Source organism: Onychomys torridus, chromosome 23, assembly GCF_903995425.1.
Source record: "Onychomys torridus chromosome 23, mOncTor1.1, whole genome shotgun sequence".
NCBI lineage: Eukaryota > Metazoa > Chordata > Mammalia > Rodentia > Cricetidae > Onychomys > Onychomys torridus.
The window spans coordinates 24,206,369-24,226,861 of record NC_050465.1 but is presented as its reverse complement, the minus strand read 5'-3'; the positions used below and the strand labels follow the sequence as shown (position 1 = coordinate 24,226,861).

General features: G+C 42.0%; 1 protein-coding gene across 16 annotated transcripts in view; it reads right to left on the bottom strand.

The window, feature by feature from the left end:
* Window positions 1–1,025: 1,025 nt before the first annotated feature.
* Epb41l3 (erythrocyte membrane protein band 4.1 like 3) overlaps window positions 1,026–20,493 on the bottom strand; it is a 225,019-nt gene continuing 205,551 nt past the window's right edge. For 6 of the 16 annotated variants that reach the window (XM_036173611.1, XM_036173602.1, XM_036173597.1 and 3 more), the window contains 9 exons: window positions 17,377–17,412; window positions 16,465–16,656; window positions 7,359–7,481; window positions 6,387–6,761; window positions 5,305–5,436; window positions 4,288–4,386; window positions 3,897–3,977; window positions 3,507–3,623; window positions 1,026–2,148 (listed from right to left, as the gene is read on the bottom strand). In XM_036173611.1, coding sequence (XP_036029504.1) covers window positions 3,513–3,623; window positions 3,897–3,977; window positions 4,288–4,386; window positions 5,305–5,436; window positions 6,387–6,761; window positions 7,359–7,481; window positions 16,465–16,656; window positions 17,377–17,412 — 1,149 coding nt within the window. In that variant the 3' untranslated portion in view covers window positions 1,026–2,148; window positions 3,507–3,512. Of the gene's footprint in view, window positions 2,149–3,506; window positions 3,624–3,896; window positions 3,978–4,287; window positions 4,387–5,304; window positions 5,437–6,386; window positions 6,762–7,358; window positions 7,482–7,751; window positions 8,734–9,728; window positions 9,828–16,464; window positions 16,657–17,376; window positions 17,413–20,493 lie in introns of those variants that run through there. The other 10 variants (XM_036173600.1, XM_036173607.1, XM_036173609.1 and 7 more) reach the window with 5 other exon arrangements.

Genomic DNA, 20,493 nt, shown 5'->3' with positions numbered 1-20,493 from the left:
AAAATGGGTTCTGGTACTTGAATTCGTTTCTTACACTTGTATGGCAGGCACTTTACCCATTTAGCTATAAATCTCCAGCTCCAATTTTTTTTTTTTAAGTCAGAAAGCTAGATATTGACATGGAAGATGTCAATAAAAGCAGGCATTACTTTGGATCTTAGCTTTCTTCCTCACCATATGAGGAATGTGGTATGAATGAACAGCTGGAAGAGGCCATACAGACCTTTGTAACACCCACTTTGTCATTTACGTGGAGCTGGTATCTTAAAAGAATAGTGTTTTCTATTTTTTCCATATAACATTTTTATTGATTCTTTGGGAATTTCACATCACACACCCCAGTCACACTCATTCCCCAGTCTTTCCATGTCTGCCCCTGGCCTTGTGACCATCCCCAACAAAAGAAGAAACAACAGCAAAACAACAAAGAACCCAAGTCCACTTTGTGCTATCTACATACTCACTGGAGCATGGTCAAACTCCGGGGTCCTGCCCTTTACGTAGAACTGAGTCCCTCCTTTTCCGCACCCACCCAGAAGCCATCAGTTGTGGGGAGCTACACTTCAGAATCCTTTTTAAGAGTTCTCTTCTATGGCTTCCTGTCTAGATGGTTACTTTTTTGGGTGGGTGGCTAGGGGTAGGGGTTGTCACATAAGTCTCCCATTGCCCTCTTTCTCAACTGTATGCCTGCCATTATTGACATGCCAAAGTAGCTTTCTTAACAGCAATGATTCTTGGCTACACTAAAAGTACTCAGAAACATAAAGTCCCGTTCTTCATAAAACTGAAAATGAGAGTCTAAAATGCCCTTTTGAAGCCATTGTCGGTAACTGAATATTTATATAACTGTATTTGCTATCACCCTCAACCCCTCCTAGGTCTGTATATCATAGGCTGAATGTGTGGATCTCTAACCCTGCCTAGAAAGGATTTCTCTATATTTCAGCTAGATGAAGCCTTCGGTGCAATGCGAATGTGAACTCTGGGCTAAACCACACAAAACTGAAATCACTCCACATGGAAAATTAGAGCTTTCAATGCATTTGCTATTTTTATTTTGCGATGCAGTGACATCATTCACAACGGGCTGTGATGCAGTTGACAGTGTAATGGAGAATATATCTTTCTGGAGGCTATTTATAACTAAACACTAAATAGTTTAATTACAGTGGAAATTCTGTACAATTTAAGGCTTGGCTCTGAACTAGATTGTAAATATGGACCAGATTTGTAAATAAAACACCTTTTTGTTCAAGTAAAAGAAGAAAAAAATAATCAATGAACAAAATACGAGGAAAAGAAAAACAACAAAGCAAAAGTAGCCCAACAGGTATTCCTGGAGTGAATTTTTATAATATTGTAAGCTAACAAAAATACAGGTTTTTCTTCCCCAAACAATGATAATTTACACATTGAGGGTTTGCTTAGGTAATTCTGAGAATCTTTCTGGATTGAACGCAGACCAGAGTGAATGGCTAGGAAGAAATTACATCAGTGTGCTAAAATCAGTTCTATCTTATAACAAATTAGACACAAAGCAAGACTGTAAGCATTAAATATTTCTAGAGGGTCAGAGAGTCATTACTGCTTATGGGTGAGAATAATAAAGCCAAATTAGACAAGGACAAGATTCAAGTTGTTCACTGAATAAAGTTGGTTATTGGCACATCTAATCTGGGGTAAATCAGACACACCGGACCTAGACGGCTGATAGCATTTTAGGGTAATTAACATTTATTTGTAAACAGAATTTGTCACCTATGAAACTGCGATTTTGTTGAGACTTTAATAATAAACTATGAAAGGCATGAGTTGTTGATGTGTTACATGAGATCACGGTTTACACTGTTGGTTATGAACGTGCAGGTAGAGTTGAAAACAGATATTTTGGTGAAAATTAAAAGTGCGGTTCTGTTGTGATTTTTATCATTGCTTCATGCAGTATCATCAGTTTAGTGATGCTGACTCGGATTGCTTTATGATGGGACGGTCTCTCTGCCAGTGTCTTTCATTAATGGTCAAGGTCAGTTCTTCTGGAATTTTCCACGGACAGATGCAAGTCAGTTGGGTTAGAAGAGGGAACTCCACATAGGCTCCGGTTTGCCTAACGGTTTATATGACTGGGTTCATGTGCAAGCTAAGTTATTCCTGTGGGAGGAAAGATTGCATTAGTTTCTCATTTGAAAACATCCGAGTAGTTACAGAAAGTCCCGTGGAAGTGAAAATGCTCAATCCAACGGGAAGCTGTTATATTACAGCATAAAATTACTTCACCCAAGTGGCTGAAGCCCATTAGTGGAAAAAAAAATCTTTTTCTTGCTTTCACTTATTTCCTCCATCTTTTAAGAATCCTATTAATTTGAATCTGAGTGAGTTTAGCATTTTCTCTTAATTAATTAATTAATTAATCTATCTATCTATCTATCTATTTATTTATTTATGTTTTTCGAGACAGGGTTTCTCAGTGTAGTTTTGGTGCCTGTCCTGGATCTGGCTCTGTAGACCAGGCTGCCCTCAAAACTCACAGAGATCCGCCTGCCTCTGCCTCCCTGAGTGCTGGGATTAAAGGCGTGCGCCACCACCGCCGCTGGCTCTTTTTTTTTTTTTTTTTAATTAAAAAAAAAAAAAAAGAGGTATTACTCATTAACCAAAATGCTTCAGAAACGGATCTAGATGACCTCTTTTCCGTGTCTTATTCTAGAAGTACATGCGTCAGTAGTTGCGAGTGCACTCAGCATTTACAGTCCACCCAGGGATGTGCACGGCCACCTGAGTTCTCGCATGGCAGGTCAGTACGCATGACAAGGCTGTGCACACACAGAGGGCAGGGTCTGCTCAGGATGCTAGTCACAGAGATCGGCAAGGCATGCACTTTCAGGAGGAAAACAGGACCACAAATCTGCACTTCTGCCTCCGTTGGGGATAAAATAGTATAGGATAGGGCAAGTCACTCACAGAATACAGGAAATGTGAGACATTCAAAAGGAAAGTTAGTGCTCAGTTTCAAACTAGATCAGTCTGCAGCATAGACATTTGTCTTGGAAGAGTGCACTTCCAAGGGCGATGCTGTCACCCAGAGCGTGAAGAAGGAGTACGGCTAGTTTTCCTGTGAGTGGGAACACAAATTCAGCTTCTTCTCAGAAGAACCTGCTGCTTTAGTTTTTAACTAGTCCACCCGGCAAGTGAAATCAAAGTTGATAATTCAAATTTGGGTAATGGGAAGAATGCAATGCCCAGACAAAAAGAGCAGCGGTGAGACCCGGCAAGCAAGGACCTTGCTTTCCCTTCCCCTCTAGCTGGCATGGGTGTGAACACAGCTCTGACGATGGAATCTCCACAGCAGAGGCTCCCCAGTACCCACACACCGTTCTCCACCTTCTCGCTAACCAGCCCACAAATGCCAGCGAGAGAACAAAGGAGTGGGGTATGGGGCAGAGGATGGGAGGGAGGTGCCCCATGCCACATGCCAGCCAAGGCAAGCCTAGAGAATCAGCGTCACCTCTTACCTCTGGTCAATCCTCTCCATCTTCTGGTGTGATTTCTGTCTCTTTATGGACCACTACTTTGGTCACTGACATGTCGGGGTGCTGCTCTTTGGCCTCTTTAATTGCCTGAGCCAGAGCCTATCCCCAGGAAACCACAGAAGGGTAAAAACAAAAAGGAGGTGGGACATGCATGAGCAGTAGCAAGGTGTAGACTTATGAGCTAAATCTATACCCACAATTAACAATGAGGTACAATGATTACAGAAGGATTCAAAAATCATATACTGGAAAGTTAATTCAGAAACTATTTTAGAATACATGCTGAACTAGAAGATGGGCATTGGGAACTGAAAGGCCAATGTGTTCACATTTACTTCTCCATCAGAGCATTTACTATCTCACGTGCACTACCTGGTCATGGTCAATGTCAGCATCTCCTGTGATGACTATTCGCTTTTCAATTCTTGTCTCTGAAATGCCTCCTTTCACAGTCTAAAGGAAACGGAAAGGTCTTTGTGAGTTACTCACTGGGGTAATGGCAGAAGGTGGTGGAAGTGAGAGGTGCTACTGTCAATCATTCTTCCAGAACTGAACTACAGTCTACCACAGGCATTCAACATGTTGACTTTCACAAGTAGAGTTCTTTGGGTTTAGTAGGCCCAGTTTCTATGAGATCTACTCTATGCCCACCTTGGGGTGAGCATCAAGGATACTTTTAATACAGCTAGCTTGACATCTGATAGGAATCCATCTAATGGGCTCCTTGTCAAGAATAATGCTTGCCCGTGTTTGTTCCACTTACTTTGGTGATGTGTGTGGTGGTGGTGGTACTTGTGGTTTCAGATGTGATCGTCTGTGCGCTCATTAGCACACCTGGCTCCAGATCTGCCCCAGGATCAACCTAAGCAGGGCAGGGGCACACACAGCACATGGTGTGGTTACATTTACTCTTCATAGACTGTTTCATTCTTCAATGCAGTACAGTGACTGAAATAATCAGAAACCATTTGCGACCAGACAGAATGTGTCCAGGTATTGGTTAAACATCAGAATATAACAACCACTAACATAGCATTTACCTTGTTCAAGGTAGTGTAAGTCATCTAGATTATCCAAACTACACTTGAGGATGTCCATATGTGTTGCTAGAGTTATCTACAGTCCCACCTGGGCCAGCAGCCACTAAGACTCAAATAAACACACATGACTTACTGATACTTTACATCCTGCTCATGGTGGTGGCTGGCAGCATCTCCTCACTCAGCTTTCCATTTCCCTGCCTTCTCCTCTCTCTTTGTCCCACCTATACTTCCTGCCTGGCTACTGGCCAATCAGCACTTTATTTATTAACCAATCAGAGCAACATATTCAGAGCGTACAGAACATCCCACAGCATATATGTTACAAGGGAATGTTACACTACTCTAGCCAAGGGATTGGAGCATCCAAAAATGTGTATATCCATGGGAATCCTGGAACCCACTTCCTCAGAAGGAAGGCACAATTGCTTCCCACAATCATAGCCTCATTCAGGTAGAACGTGGGAGCACTAGGAATGAACTGTAGGTAAAGCTGCAGGCAAAGAGTGAGTGGTGGGTGTCCCATTCCTCTTTCCTATCCATAGCTGCACACCCAGCCATGCCAAGGTTATCTAAGGCCTTGGCTAAGTCGCTGTGGCTCCACAGTCAGTAATAAAGCCACAGTACTGCACTGTTACAGAGACAGTTTAGATGCTGGGACCTCTCAGCTTTTTGGACTGGTAGCAGGAAGTTACATGTGAATGCACGACCCCATAGAGTTGCCAGGCCTCCAGTCTTACCTGTGATGACTCGTATGTGATGGTTTTTGTTTCTGTGTGTACTACTGGCACTTCCTTGGTAGAGATTTCTAGCTTTACTCCTCCTGGAGAAACACTGCCCACACTCATGGTTTCCATCTTCACCGTGGATGACTGTGCCAGTGGGAAGCAAGGGGGAGGGGTTATCATTGAGGTATGCACACAGTTTGAACTTCTCTCTCTTCTTGGTGTCTTCGGTACTTTTGTTCATGACCAAAGTTTCCATATTAATTAAATGAGGAGGTAAGATAGGGATCACAGCACACAATAAATCCACATCAGCCTCCCCAAATCACACTGTTGTTGGCATTGGATGTTCGAGGCAACAGAAAAATTTTAAAGGAAATTAAAAACAATCTGTTCCTCCTTCTCAATCTCATATGCAAATTCTGATAGAGTTAAGCCTGTAAATGAGCTTTTAAATTAGTAATGAGGGACGATGAGGCCAAGTACCAAGTCCTCTGTCACCACCCACCAATGTGTGGAGGATCTCAGTAAAAGGTGATAAAGAAGGGAGTTCTGCAAGTTGGAGGAATGCTTTCTGGTCCTTCTGGAAAAGTACACGGATAAGAAATAAATATCACATTTTCGTTTAAAAATCTTTATTGTTGTTGGTGATTTTGGGGTGTGTGTGTGTGTGTGTGTGTGTGTGTGTGTGTGTGTGTGTGTGTAGGTCAGAGGACAGCTTTTAGAACTTGGTTCTCCCCTTCCATTGTGGGTTCCAGGAACTGAACTCAGGTCAACAGGTTTGGGTGACATGCACTTGTTAGCCACCGAGCCATCTTTGTGACCCTCAGATTTTCTAATATCTAATCATTGGTTCCCCATGTTTTCTGTCAGTTTTAATCGCAAAGACAGAAACCACTTCCTGGAACAATATATCATCAATTCTTATGGGTTTTTATGTTTCTATGTGACCCTAAATCTGGATAAAAGCATGGAGGCCTTTCACTGCTGTGCAAAGTCAACAGACAGAGAGGAAAACCAAAGGCCCTTGCACAATGAGGTATCAAATCAAGTGTAGCTCTACTTTCCACGTGAGAGTTACAGTAACTGCTGTTTACCTCAAAATGAGATTTCTGTTCCAAAGCCTCAGAAGGGTGCATGGCCACCACCTGCTCTTCCTCCTGGGAGACAGGGGCTGGCTGTTCCTGCTCAGGGATAGACTTGTCAGCCTCCTCTCCTCTTTCTTCCTTTGCTGCTTCTGCCACAGAAGAGGCCTCCTTTCCTTTCATACTGTGAGGATCTGCAGTTGTGGACTCTGCTGCATCCACACCGTCCCCCTCCGTGTGGGAAGCGTCCCCGCTCCCACACACACTCATCACGCGCCTCTCCTCCACCAACACTGTCTCCTGCAGCACCTTCTCAGTGCCGAGGGGCTGCGAGGGTAGGGTTGATTCCACCTCGGTTTCAACGGATTCCGTCTTCGTTTCCAGTTTCTGTTAGGGGAAGAGCACAGTGTCGGCGTGACCCTTCGTAAAACAAAACGAACAAACCCGCCAAAGCTGCTGCTTACTAGGATGTCCAAAGCCGGCATCAAGAGCTCATATGCACAAACACTGATGGAAATAAAAGTTAGCTTTCGTTCCTCCCACTGGCTCTGAGGTGTGCCTGTTCGACACACACACACACTGGGACCTGCACAGCTTTCTCAGAGCATTGGCAAAAGAAACAGAAAGCAATAAAATATGCAAGCAGAGAAAAGGAGAATGGAAGCTTCGCTGCACAGTCACACTGGCTTTGAACGTGCTCTTAGACCCAACGGGTGAGACAAAAGGTGTCTAAAGGTTAAATGCTATTAAAATTTCCCAACACAATGGCTCTTGAGTACAGGAAGCGCATTCCTGAAGTGGAATGGGAGGTATATGACACATGCAGCAGCAGCACCAAGGACAATCACTGGGGACATCTTTTGAGATGCAGGAAGGCAAGGTCACTGGGATACAACACACAGACACACACCTGCCACAGACTCACAAAGCAAAGCAAATGGGGCACATTCAGAAACACCAAGGAGGGGAGGAGGAAATGGCCACCTGCACCCAGCTCTGGGTAGTAGATGAAACCCCTCCTATGAACTCGGTGGGTTTTCGTGCAGACTCTAACAGACTGAGGATCTCCGAGCCATCCATGAGCTTCTCCCCAGAAGACTGTTTAGTCTGAGTGAACAGAGAAACGAGAGTCAAGAGCGAGAGCCAGAGAGATGCCTCTGACACACGGGTTCACAGCTTGCTAGACAAAACTGGAGGCAGAGGAAAAAAAGGAAGGAGGAATGGAGGAGTCCACGTACAGAGCTTGGAAACAGAAAAGAATGGGGCATAACATAGCAAACTAGGTGACCACGAGCCCTCGTGTGCTAAAGCAGAGAGTTATTACGTTCAGGGTAGCGCCGATTTTTAAGCAGGTCATTTTCCACCCCCCCCCCCCCCCCAATTGCAAGCCACAGCAGCGTTATCACGGATCTTGGGAACAGGCAGCTAGAAATAAAACAGGAGAAGTGTTTTAATGCTGACGTTTAGACTGCAGTATTGATTTAACCATGGAAAAAATAAAAAGGCCGGGTTGGCTGCTCTCAACATAAAGTCAAGCGGCAAGAGAAACGGGAAAAGGTTCAGGGTGGAAGGGCGCCTTTTGAAAAATTGTCATGCTGGAATCTTAAGCTGTGACCGAATGAGAGCCACTGGTTACCACCACTTGGGATGCGGACGACTCAGTGATGTAGTGAGCAGTAGCCACAGTAAAGGCCGGCTCCTGGGAGTAGCGCCACTCAGACAGGCTCTTCCTGCGTGGGCCAAAGGGCCCTACCTTCAACACCTCACATTCGGGCACCTGCTGAGGTTTGCTGAACCGGGGGTGGGCATGCACATCCTCTCCCAGCTTTGGAGCCTTGTGGGCATCATCTTCCTCTGGGCTTTGCCGCCGAGATTCAGCTTCCTTGATGGGCGCCAGGGATTCTGACAGTCTCCGCTTCGGGGTCTGGACCTCGGGTCCTCGTCTGGATTTCTCATCAGCCAGGGATTCCAGGACCTGGTATTCTACCAGCAGGGGGCCCGCCTTCAGGGCTTCGGCAGTGGCGCCTCTGTCCATCTTCTTCAGGGCTTCCCGTGAGGAGGACTGGGTGGCTCTCTCGTCCTCTTTAGCTTTCCCAGTCATTGTAACAATTCTTCCAGAGACGGTGTCGTAGGATTTCCCTAGCGTGAACATCTTCTGCTTGTGCTCCTCTTGAAGCTGCATTTCTCTGGCCAAGTCCTCGAAGCCATGCATGTCAATCATGCTAGATTTTAGCAAGTCGGCTGGGATCTCACCAGTTTTACTGCTCACGGTAACCACCTTGTAAGTCACAATCTTTTTTGAATCACCATCAACTACCTCAGTGGGTATTTTGTCTACAATAACCCAATCCTCTGTGCCCTATATTCAAAATATAAAAGCTAAATTAGAAAAGCTGATAGTGTCTTGTTTATAAAAGAATCCTTTAAAAAAAAATATCAAGACATAAGCTACACTCCAGCATGGGATAGGACTCAAGCAAAGGGTGGCTGCCATCATTTAAGAATTATAGCTGGAGTTGCCTCTCACCTAAAATCTATTAAGTTCAACACAGAATACATTCTGTGTGTGTGTGTGTGTGTGTGTGTGTGTGTGTGTGTGTGTGTATGTGTGTCATTGCAATTTCACCTTTCTTTAAATAGGAACATATCTTGGCAATGAATTTTATAAGAAATACATTTGACCTTATGGTCAGCAGCTGGTTTAACTTAAGATTGGATGGTATAACTGAACTATTCAGCTTTATACATGTAAGCACAAAAGACAGTTTGCCTTGTTTGCTCTTACAGAGTGCTTCACATAGCGGTATTTCCACAAGGAAGTGGAAGGTATTCTTCAAGTTTCTGTAAATACCCTTTCCCATGTGTGCAAATGTATTTCCTTATCTAGGGACGTCCATTCATGACTATACTTAGTATCAATGCATGCTGGGTGCACCTGTAGTCAAGGTGTTGCGATGGGATTTCCCCTGATGGGACACTACTGATTGGATCCTTTTATAAATAAGACTTAGAGGTCCGTACAGTGTTCTGATCTTAACTAGGAAATGCAGTTTAATGTCTCAGTATTTTATCTCCCACTTTCTGTAGTGTTAGTTCCAACAAGGCAAACAGACGATAAGAAACCTTGGCCTACAGGAAAGCTAACCTGGTAAGGTTACAGAAGGAGGCAAGGTCAAACCAAAGGTTGAACCAGAGCAGGCAAGCATTTTGTTTCATATCTCTAACTAGGGTGCTATTTTCTATTTATTGTAGCCTGAAAACCTGAATCTAGATATATGCTGTGTGAAGCAAAATAATTGCAGGCTGACCCACATGCTGGTATCAGACTACAAGAAACAAATTGAAAAAAATAACCTCTAGGGTCGACGGGACAGTTTTCTGAAAAATTATTTGATGAGAAGTGGCCACAGAATCAGCAGAGACGCCTTCCCGCATTTTCTTAATCACACTTGGCTAGCAAGAAAATCAAGATAAGTTCAGAGCATTCAAAAATCAGTCAAAGTCATTTAAAATAGTAGCAGTGTATAGGTGAAAACAGATAGGGGGGCAGTTTCAAAAGATTATCACAAGTAGAAACAAAGCTTTGTAATTTTTATCATGGAGATGTCCTGAGGAATATGTAATTGATCACCAACATACTAAGAAAATTCCCTTTCTCAAAGTCTAAGCAAATTAACATACCCACCTTAGCTTTAAACAAGGAAAACTAAAGAGGTAAAAACCAGACACCCTCAGTGACACTGAAGACTGAAGGATTCCTTTACAAAAATATACCGTGTTTGCTTTTTTACCTGAGACTCAAGGAATGGTGAACTTCCTTGTTGTAAAAACATAACTTTCTCAGAAATCTCTCTCTCTTCTTTGGTCTGTTTGAATAAGGGGGTTGGAGAAGAGGGAGCAGACATTTTCCAGAAAGATGAGTTAGGAAGTGAGCACTTATGTATATGTATTCATAATCATTCATGTTTTTCTTGAAGAATTATTCATTTGAAAAGTGATCTAGAACCATTTCCAGTTTTAATAATCATCTCCAAATGGGCAACATTATTTCCTGAAATGGATGCTCACACAACTCAGATATTTTACATTTCCATAAACACAGCACACAGGAGGGATAGGAAGGGTTTCTTGGTATTTCACTGGTTTTCTCTCATGGCCCTAATAGTAAGGACTAAAACAAAATGTGAAGAAAATAGTTTTAAAAGCAACAGGAGAGATACTCACTTCTGCCTCTAACAAATATCAAACCATAACCTCATGTACGTGATATGTGGTAGCGAAGAAATGTGGTGCATTAGCCATTTGTCCTGGTTATACCCTTCATGGTCACCTTGATATAACTTGGAGACACTTGAGAAGGAAAACCTCAGTGGGTGAATTCCCCAGACCAGACTAGCCTGTGAGCATTTCTGTGTGGGGGGGTCATTTTGATTGTTAACTGTGTAGGTGGTATCATTCCCAAGGGAGATGATGCTGGGCCGCATAAGCAAGCTGCCTAAGCAGGAGCCTGCCAGTGAGTCAGCAGGCAACATTCTCCAAGGGATTCTACTTCAGGTTCCTGCTTGCATTCCTTCCTTCAAGGATGGACTGTGAACTGGAACTGTAAGCCAATTTGCTTCCCTAAATTGCTTTTGGTCAGATTGTTTTTTTGTTGTTTTTTTAAATCACAGTTCAGAAAGCAAAATGGAACACCATTCACTTGAACAAACCCAGCCATTTTTGAATACATGTCTTTGTTGGCCTCTAAGCAAACAAAAGTCAAACTTCATTTGAACTTTTATAATATGATAAATAATTTTTTAAAGTTAATTTCAAACGATTTGAGTGGAAACTTTAGATCAAACTGTAATTTTCTTTAATGTATAGAATCAAGCAACATTGATTCCATCTTTTGAGGTATGGGAAGAAGCTCTTGATTTTCAAAGCATCCTTTTGTTATTTTCTTTAGTATTAAACAGACCTAATTCAAATGGTAAGCCCACTGCTACCAGGCCCATCTCTGCATGGTGTACAACTCCATAAAGTAGGGATAGAAAGAATAGTTTTGAAATTAATCTAAAAATGACCAAGCTCTGTTTGAGGGGCCCCTGGCAGTGGGATCAGGATCTACCCCTGGTGCATGAGCTGGCTTTTTGGAGCCCACTATCTATGGTGGGACACCTTGCACAGCCTTGATACAGGGGGGAGGGGCTTGGACCTTCCTCAACTGGATGTACCAAGCTTTGCTGACTCCCCATGGGAGCCCTTATTCTTTTGGAGGAAGGGATGAGGAGTAGGGCAGAGGTGGGGAGGCTGGGGGGGGGGGAGGAGTGGGAGGAAGGATGAGAGGGGGGATCTGTGGTTGGTATGTAACATGAATAAAAAAAATTCTTAAATAAAAAAATAAATAAAATGACCAAGCAAAGTTCAAAGTTTCTGGAAGAATGGAATTCTTTTAAGTGAATTGTGTCATTATAAACAATATACTTTTATGAAAACTCTTTAGAGTTTAGGCCACATTCAGAACCATGTGTCAATAACAGAAACAGCTAACATAGTGGGATAGGTTTAGAATTGAATTCTATATACGGTCTACCTCCCAACCTAACAATGCCTCTACTAATGAAGTAACTATTTGTCGACTAGCCATTGAGTAAGAACTACATTGAAATGACTGTAGGGGAACATCTGGAACATTTTGTGGGACCTACTATAAATTGTGACAATACTATTCTCAGATGATTCTTTCAAACGAGAGGTAAGTAACCCATTTATATGGGAGAAACATGATTCCTATCCTGTTGCAGTTCTGGAGGAGGACACTGAAAAAGATAAAATTTACAATGAGTAACAACTTCTTTTTCAAACAGAAGTGAGGAACAGGAAGAGAAGTTCACAATTACAGGTGCTTTTCCAGAATAAGGCTGTCAGACCTCTAGTTATGATCATCCAGATCAACGTTATTCCAAAGATAAGAGCTAGGGAAAAAGCCAGGCATGGAAACATTGGGTTTCAGGAAACTTCCTGGCCTAGAAAACTTTAATTTTTAAAATATGTGCCTGTTACTGGAAACACCAACAGGCTACATTTAGAACTGTGTTCCAACAACAGAAACAGCTAACATAGAGGGATAGGTATAAAGTTAAAGTGGTCTACCTCCCAACCCAACCAGTGCCTCTACTAAGGAAGCGATAAATTGATAAGGAAGTGATAAGCTACTGATAAACTGAAGCCTTTACACTGTTGCTCTATTTCAGCTAAGAATACAGTCAAGTGTATATGTCAACCATTTTATTTAGTTATTAAATACTACTCTGCAATGTACTTGGGATGCAAAGTCCTATTCAGGGGTACAAAATTCCTAATACTAATTCTCTCTTGGATTAGTAAGGTTTTCTAATAATAAATGTCAGAGAACAGGTAAATTTGAAGACAAATATAAAAAGCCATAAATAATGGGAGTCAACTATAGTCAGTGTCTATCTCAAAGCTCTACTATATTGGATGCACTATACCTATTAGGTTCATTATATTATATGGTGAATATACCTGTGAATTTACAGCTCCCATGCAAAAGAGGACAATATTGGTATCACACAGGCATGAATATTGCTTTTTGGTCGGGATTGGAAAAATTTTGGTATCTAAAATGTGCTGGCCTAGGTGCCGTGTGCAAGGGCATGTGGGGGAACTGTGTGTGCTCATTGTCTCAGAGAACACATCTCTTTCACATGAACGGATCTGTTTGTTAATGTTAACAAGGACTTGATCTTATCTCCTGCTTTGAGGGCGCCTCTGCTGTTTCTCTGCTAGTTACTCAAACATTTGAAACTTGAAGTCACTGGCAACCAAAGTCTAACTTTATGTGCAGTGAACACATGACATTCTCAGAATATCATCACTATTAGTTCACTATACATTTTTCAACTTTAGTATTTTTCTAATTGTTCATTAATGGTAGTATTTTACAGAAGTAACAATTAGTATTCAACCCCTGTAGATAAAAGGATGATAAAATTAAAAACCTGAAGTCATTAGATGTTTTTTCAAAATAGCATTTTCTCACTGAAATTCATTTAAAAAAAAAGAAACCAACTAAGTTGGGGTCATAAATGTGAGGTCATTGAATCTAAGTATCTTCCTGATTCTGACACAGAATAGTATTATCTTATTTGTGATGTGAATTTAAAAAATAAGTTAAATATTTCTATGTAGACACAGCTGGGATTCTTTCTACACTGGATAATGAAAGTGGCCATATCAAATAACAGATACCAAGCAACTGGTATTCTTTGAAAAATGTCTCCTATCCAAAATAAAACTGATTGTTTATGGGCCTGTAAACCAATATGCTTTGTACATTCCTAGCTGGAGGCTAAAGAGATTGTCTGCTTTTCACAAAGCCAGAAAGAAAAGCCAAGGTCTAAATGTAGAAACTGGAGTTGATTTAGACAGTAAGAATGTTTTCTTTGGTCTTCTGGCTATCTATAGGGCTGCCAGCTGGTCTATAAACTTGGATGTCACTGACAACTGTCTCATTCTGAAGAACACAAGGGAATGTGGAGTTCACTCTGCTTGGCCCAGCTATCAAGAGAAGCACAGGGCTTGGACCATGTGAAAACAGCTCTCATCTTTCAGGACCTGAATTACCTAGCTTTTCTAGAACTCCACTGCTGTCCAGCATCCACCATTCTTGACTTCACTATACCCAGACTAGGGCCTCCAGAGATTTCATGTGCGGACCATAGCGATGGGAGCATGGAGCTCCTGCAGGATGTGAGAGCAGCCACCATGCCAGCTCTGCGCTTCCTCCTCCAGTCTGTGGACCTAAGTGGCATTGCCCTTTAGCTACAAAGGCATGTTTCTATTTGGTTATGTTGAAAAGGGCCTTTCTTGGCTGTCTCCACTGTTTGCACTGACACAGAGAAGGCACGGTCATCCAAGGAACACTCAGGGTTAGTCAAAGTACCATGTCCTTCAATTATTAATTCAACATCATTCTCTAAGATTCAGAAGTAAAATGTTTCAATCAGTCCTATGGCTTTGACTTTCAAAGTCTTCATGTTTATTAACATCTCTTATTACTCTAATTCTTATTCAGAAAGGCTATCATCTACCATTTCTGTCAGTATCAGCATGGAGAGAGATGCTGGGATTCTTTTTGTTGTTTGTTTTGTTTTGTGTTGTTTTTTTACTTTGTTTTGCTTTGGTGGCTATTTGTTCTGTGTATGTATAATGTAAACCAGTATCTAACATCTTTAGAGCCAGAACACTGTTTCCAAAACAGAGATAACAGAAATAAAATGATCCAGATCCGAAAACTACAATAAAATCTCTGACTTCATAATGAGTAAGTGACATTTTTTAAAAAGTGTGTGCGTGTGTGTGTGTGTGTGTGTGTGTGTGTGTGTGTGTATGCATATGTTCATGTGTGTGTGCACATGTGTATAGATGTGTGAGTGAGGGCATACATGTGCCACAGGATGTATGTGGAGGTTGGAGGTTGGAGGACAAGCTTGGGTTTTCATGTTCTGCCGTGTTTGAGGCAAGGTTTCTTGCTGTTCACTGCTGCACATGCCAGCTTGGGTGGCCCAGGAGCTCCGGGGGGCTCCCTTGTCTCTGCCTCTTTTTGCTGCAGGCATGCTGGGACTGCAGAGGCCCACGATCACATCTGGCTTTAGGGTGCACTTGGGGGACTCTTCACACTCCTGTCCTCATATTGCAAAATCAAATGCTTGATTCACCATTTCCTCCATCTACAGGTGCTAGTCTAAATCATGCAAAGACTACAATGACAATACCAAGCTGAATGTCAAATTTTGTCTCCTGATACTTAAGCAATCTGAGTGGAACTGGTGTTTAATGGTCCAGGGAGACTTTGGTAACAATACTTCTATTTATTCTGCCTAAAAAGAACTTTTTCAATGTAGCTTAATGGGTATCCAACTCTTCCCTTTTCAGTTGGGATGGGGGTTGGTCATGAATGTAGTGATAATGAGATACTGGCACTTTTGATAAACAGCTTTCAAAGGATAATGAACAATGGGTGTAATTTGATTCTTATTTTCTCTGCAAGGACTTCAGTATTGTGTATATACTACTGTTTAAAGGCTTTCTCTCCCACCACAGTTGGAGTTTTAATGTTCTATTCTGTCCCAGCTTCTTGGGCAAATATCCCACAATAAAAGGATCTTGATAAGGAGGCTAATCAATACAGGGCTCTAAAGATGCAATTTCCAAAAACGATTTATTTTGAAAGAGAGAGATAGCAGGATGCTCTCTAATGGATGATCAAATGGCCATTACATCCACAAAGTGAGAGCCCTGGAGTGACAGAGCTGAGCCCCCACTGTCACTTAAAAGTCAGTTTCCTAATACGGAAAAGTCTTACTGAAATAAAGGACTTCTGTCATTTGCTTTTCCCATGTCAAAACAAAACAAAACAACAAAAACCCCCACTGATTTAGAATTAATTAAAATAACCAGTTCTAATTAAAATAAAAACCATTAAATTAAATAAAAGCCCAGTATTATATGCCAGAATAATTACCTGTCCTGAAATGCTATCAAATTCTAACACCCACTTAAACAGCAGACAATGTTATCAGGCCTCATTTTCCAATTAGTGAGAAGAATAAACCAGTTTTTAAAGACATTTCTCAATGCAGGAAAAGAAAGTGTGTTTACAGAAAGCATCAGTTCACTAAGAGATCATCAACTTCTCCCAGGTATAAAATTGACATTAAGGGTAAGAATCAGGTGATGTGCACTGGAGTCTCCCTGTTCTTGCCTGGCCATGGTCATTCTTGCCTGGTCATGGTCATTCTTGCCTGGTCATGGTCATTCTTGCCTGGTCATGGTCATTCTTGCCTGGTCATGGTCATTCTTGCCTGGTCATGGTCATTTTTGCCTGGTCATGGTCATTTTTAGCACAATCTGATGCTGAGACTCATTCTTCATCCACCTGCTCTGTTTACCTAGCAGATATCTTGGGAGCACTTAGTAACTCATTCCAGGCCTGACCACACCCCTTTCCCAGTCCCAGTCCCAGACCCCCAGAAAAGTGATACCACCTGGGCAGAAGACAATTAGTCCATGCCCAAATACTAACCTCCTCAGGTACAAGTGGCTCAATCATGGGAGCATCCTCCTGCCTGGCAGCCAGTCGAACAGGGGATGTGGAAAGCCTCTTTTCCCACTCGTTTGTTAAGGCAGTTTCCGTAGAGGTTTCTAAGAAGGTTCTTTTCAGCTCGCTAATGTTGGTTTGGTGTTTCATCAGTTCATCTTGAGTTTTATCTAGCTCCTATGGCCAGAGCAAGAAAATTCCAACAGTCAAACTTTTGCAATGATTTTCTATACTCCCCCTCTCCTTTTAAAAATATACCAAACACATTTGTAGTCAAAAGGAAACTGAATTTGGGTCAGGGTTCAAGACACTACCACAAACGCTCTAATGAAAATGTAGGATTTCCAGAAAAAGGGAGAGAAAAATAATTTAGTTTCACACAGCATACAAATTAAAAAAAAAAAAAGGTTAAAGGTAAATTCTAAGGAGTAACGTTTACATGTAACCAGAGGATTAAAACAAATACACACACAGGAAAAGGGATCTATGTCTAGGAGAGAATAAGGAATCAGAGTTAAGTTGAGAAACCATCCCCGGTCACTAACAGTTGAGCACACAGTTCATGCATCATGGTTCAAGTCCACAGGTATGCCATGGAAGGATCAAACACACACACAAGCATGCACTGGTGCATACCAATACCAACCTCTAACATAAGATTACTATGTTTGACATACACATTTTCACCCTTTATTCGCTTAATCAGACTAGTCTGAAAAAAGTGGAGAAGAGAGGGAAAGGTAAGGGCCACAGTAGTCAAGGGGACAAATGCCAGTCTACACGCTGTTGGCATGGTAACCAAGAGGGGAACATGCAGAAAAACGTCTGAACATGGCAGACAAACAATGAAGTCTCACACACTGGTCTGGGGTTTTTGTTGTATCTTTCATTTTCTACCTGTGCCTTCAGCTCTGCATCTTCCTCCTGGTCCGACTGCCAGCATCAAGAAAGAGTAGGAGATACAGACTTACCAAGCAATTTACTCTAAGAATGAAGACCTGTGGTCTACACACACTCACTGGTTGTGGGCACCATGGTGGTCTTGCATTCGGATGCAATGCTTTCTTAGACACAAAGCATAACTCTCACACATAAAGGATGAAGCCTCATAAGAACAAAGCAGCCATGGATTCTTTGTGCAGTGGTTCTCTGGCATCTTAACAGGCAGATGCATGTGCTCTGAGAAGGGGCAGCAGGGGCTGGCAGATTGAACATTAGCAAAGGTTTTGGAGTCTGGAAGTTAGGGAATCAGTTCACAGCTCCTAAGAATTGCTATCATGATGGGAAAATGACAGTCCCTCTATATGCCAGATCTCACAATGATTATATGTCAGCTCTTGTAACTTACAGTTTGCAGACCACAGAACTGCAGCTCAAAGAGCTTAGTAAGTAGTCTCCTGCATTTTAAAACTGTGTGGAGCCTTGTACTTAACACTTTGTTTTTTAATTATTATTTTTTATTTTTGTGTATGAGTGTTTGGCCTGCATGGATGTCTGTGTCCCTCTTGTGGGCCTTGTGCCTGCAGAGGCTGAAAGAGGGTGTTGGATCCTCTGGGACTGCAGTCTCAGATGGGTCATGAGCTGTGGGTGCTGGGAATCGACATTGAGTCTTCTGGAAGAGCAGCCAGCGCTCTTTACCAGTGAGCCCTCTCTCTGGCCTCCACTTTGTGGTTGAGATAAGGGCACCCACTTCAGTTTATACAGTGCTGGGATTACAGGAATAAACCACCTTATGCTCAGAACAAGTTTTAGAGGAGAATAGACTAATACACAAGGACAAGGAAGGAAATATAAACAAAATCAATTACCATCAACAACACTACTATATCTTTCTTTAAAATAAAACAGGGCAACTGGTTTTTTTTTTTTTTTTTTTAAGATACCCATTAAAAATAATCTTACAGCCAATTCATTGTTCTTTCTTTTCCAGTTTTAAGGGCCTTGTTTATTCTTGGCCTAACATTGAGTATCAGTAATTGGGCAAGTGGGTCATGGCCCGTGGGCCAGCACAGTAAGGTGTTTCTCACCACGGCTCTCTGGCCTGGTCTTCAGGTCCTTGTGAGACCCAGAGTCAAAGGACAGGTAAGAACAAGGTCATGCTCAATCAAGTAGCTAAGCAGAGCATTGTGTCTGCTGACAGCTCAGCATTTCATGTTTGGTTTGTTTTGTTTCTGTTGAGACAGAGGCTTGCTCTATTTCCCAGGCTGAACTGTCTCTGTCTCTCTGTCTCTCTCTCTGTCTCTCTCTCTGTCTCAGCTTTCCTAGTATTGGGATTACAGTATGGATGACTATGTCTTAGCTGGTCTCAGATTTCTTATTGGTCTATGGAGACCAAGGTGCTTTCCCTGCATATATCCCCATAGTGCAGAAACGCTGGGGACATGAAGGGAAGGGAATGTGTGTGTACACAAGGCAACAGGACACCCACCCACTGGTGACATGCTGGTTCTTATATATGTGTTGGGTCACAGCTCTATTTCATTTTTAGGTTTCACAGTGTACAAGATTATATAGGGGAACTCGCTTGCTTTAATGCTATACAGCAAATTTTAAAAGTGCTACAGAGATTTAAGACATTATTATTGAAACACTGCTCAGGTTTACTAGAGATCAGGTTTGGGTACTATCTACTGAATGCACTAGGCTGTGGCTACTTACAACTGCATGCTATCTACTGAATGCACTAGCCTGTGGCTACTTACAATTATCTCTTACAATTCAAGGTGCAGTTTTGTTTGGCAAAAAAAAAATGATTAACCTGTTCACTTAGCTATGGCAGCTGAAGAAAATCTGGAAAATTCCATTATGCTATTATCTTCTACTTTAAAATGCCATGATTTCTAAACCAGAGCATTTCCAAAGGGAGAACTCTTATAAAATACCCGAGACATTTTTCAGTTAAGTGATATATGGATATATGGATATTATACTTACAGCACTTTTAGTTCTTCCCCAAAACTCAACTACAAAGTATGGTTACTATTCAATTACGTAAAACAACAAAACATGACCTAAAGTAAACTTGGTCACAAAGCAAAACTTAGAGAAATGGGCATCTTGATTTCCATTACTATATAAATACTGTTCCTGCAGTATTAAACAAAAACATTTAAATATCTTTTTAACCACATGTACGTGTCTGAGTGTGTGAGGGTATGCACAGAGGAGTGCAGGTGCCTGTAGAGCCCACAGTGTCGGATTCCACCAGAGCTGTCTGATGTGGGTGCTAGGATGCAGTCTTGACTGCTGAGCCATCTCTCCAGTCCCACTCCTATAGCATTTTAATTGCTACTAATAGGGCAGATTTTAAGAAAGACAAGTCACACACACATTTAATATATCTTAAAGACTTAATTCAGGAGAAGGAATAGGGTACTGTTTGGTTGCATTTTTTTTTTACATGCAGTAATTTGTCAGTTTCTTTAAAGAATTCATTTCCTGAGAGTGACTTGTATTATAGCCAGGGGCTCAAAAGAAAAGTGTTAAAGAAAAGGTATTACTTTAATAAGTATTAGTTGGTCGTGAGGGGTTTACAAATATATCTGTATCCAGCCAATAAGCTAATTCAATTATCCATGAACCATCTTTCTCCCTTATCATAGCTAGCATATATAAACAGCCTCGGTCCCCAAACAGACGAATCCTCCTCCTCCATCACCTCCCCTGGCTGTAAGAGTGGTTGTCTGTGCTTTTCCCCTAGTGAGGCAGCAGGTAACTGCTAGGTACCTGACTCACCCCTCTGGGGTGTGGCCCAGACTGGGACCCCTTAAGACCTGGGAAGAGTACCTGTTTGCTACCTCGGTCTTGGATGCTGGTGCTGCGGATCAAGGCAGAGCTCTCCTGAGCACTGTGCTGACCCATGCCCCACCGCTGCTGGATTCCCTAACTCAATTATTCTTGTTGTGAGTTAAGCCCTGAATAAATTCCTTTGATCTTCAATAGACTCCATGGAACTATCCCATTACCTGGCCCTCTTCCGTCCTTAAGGTACTGTCAGTTAGGTAACTGTTTCTC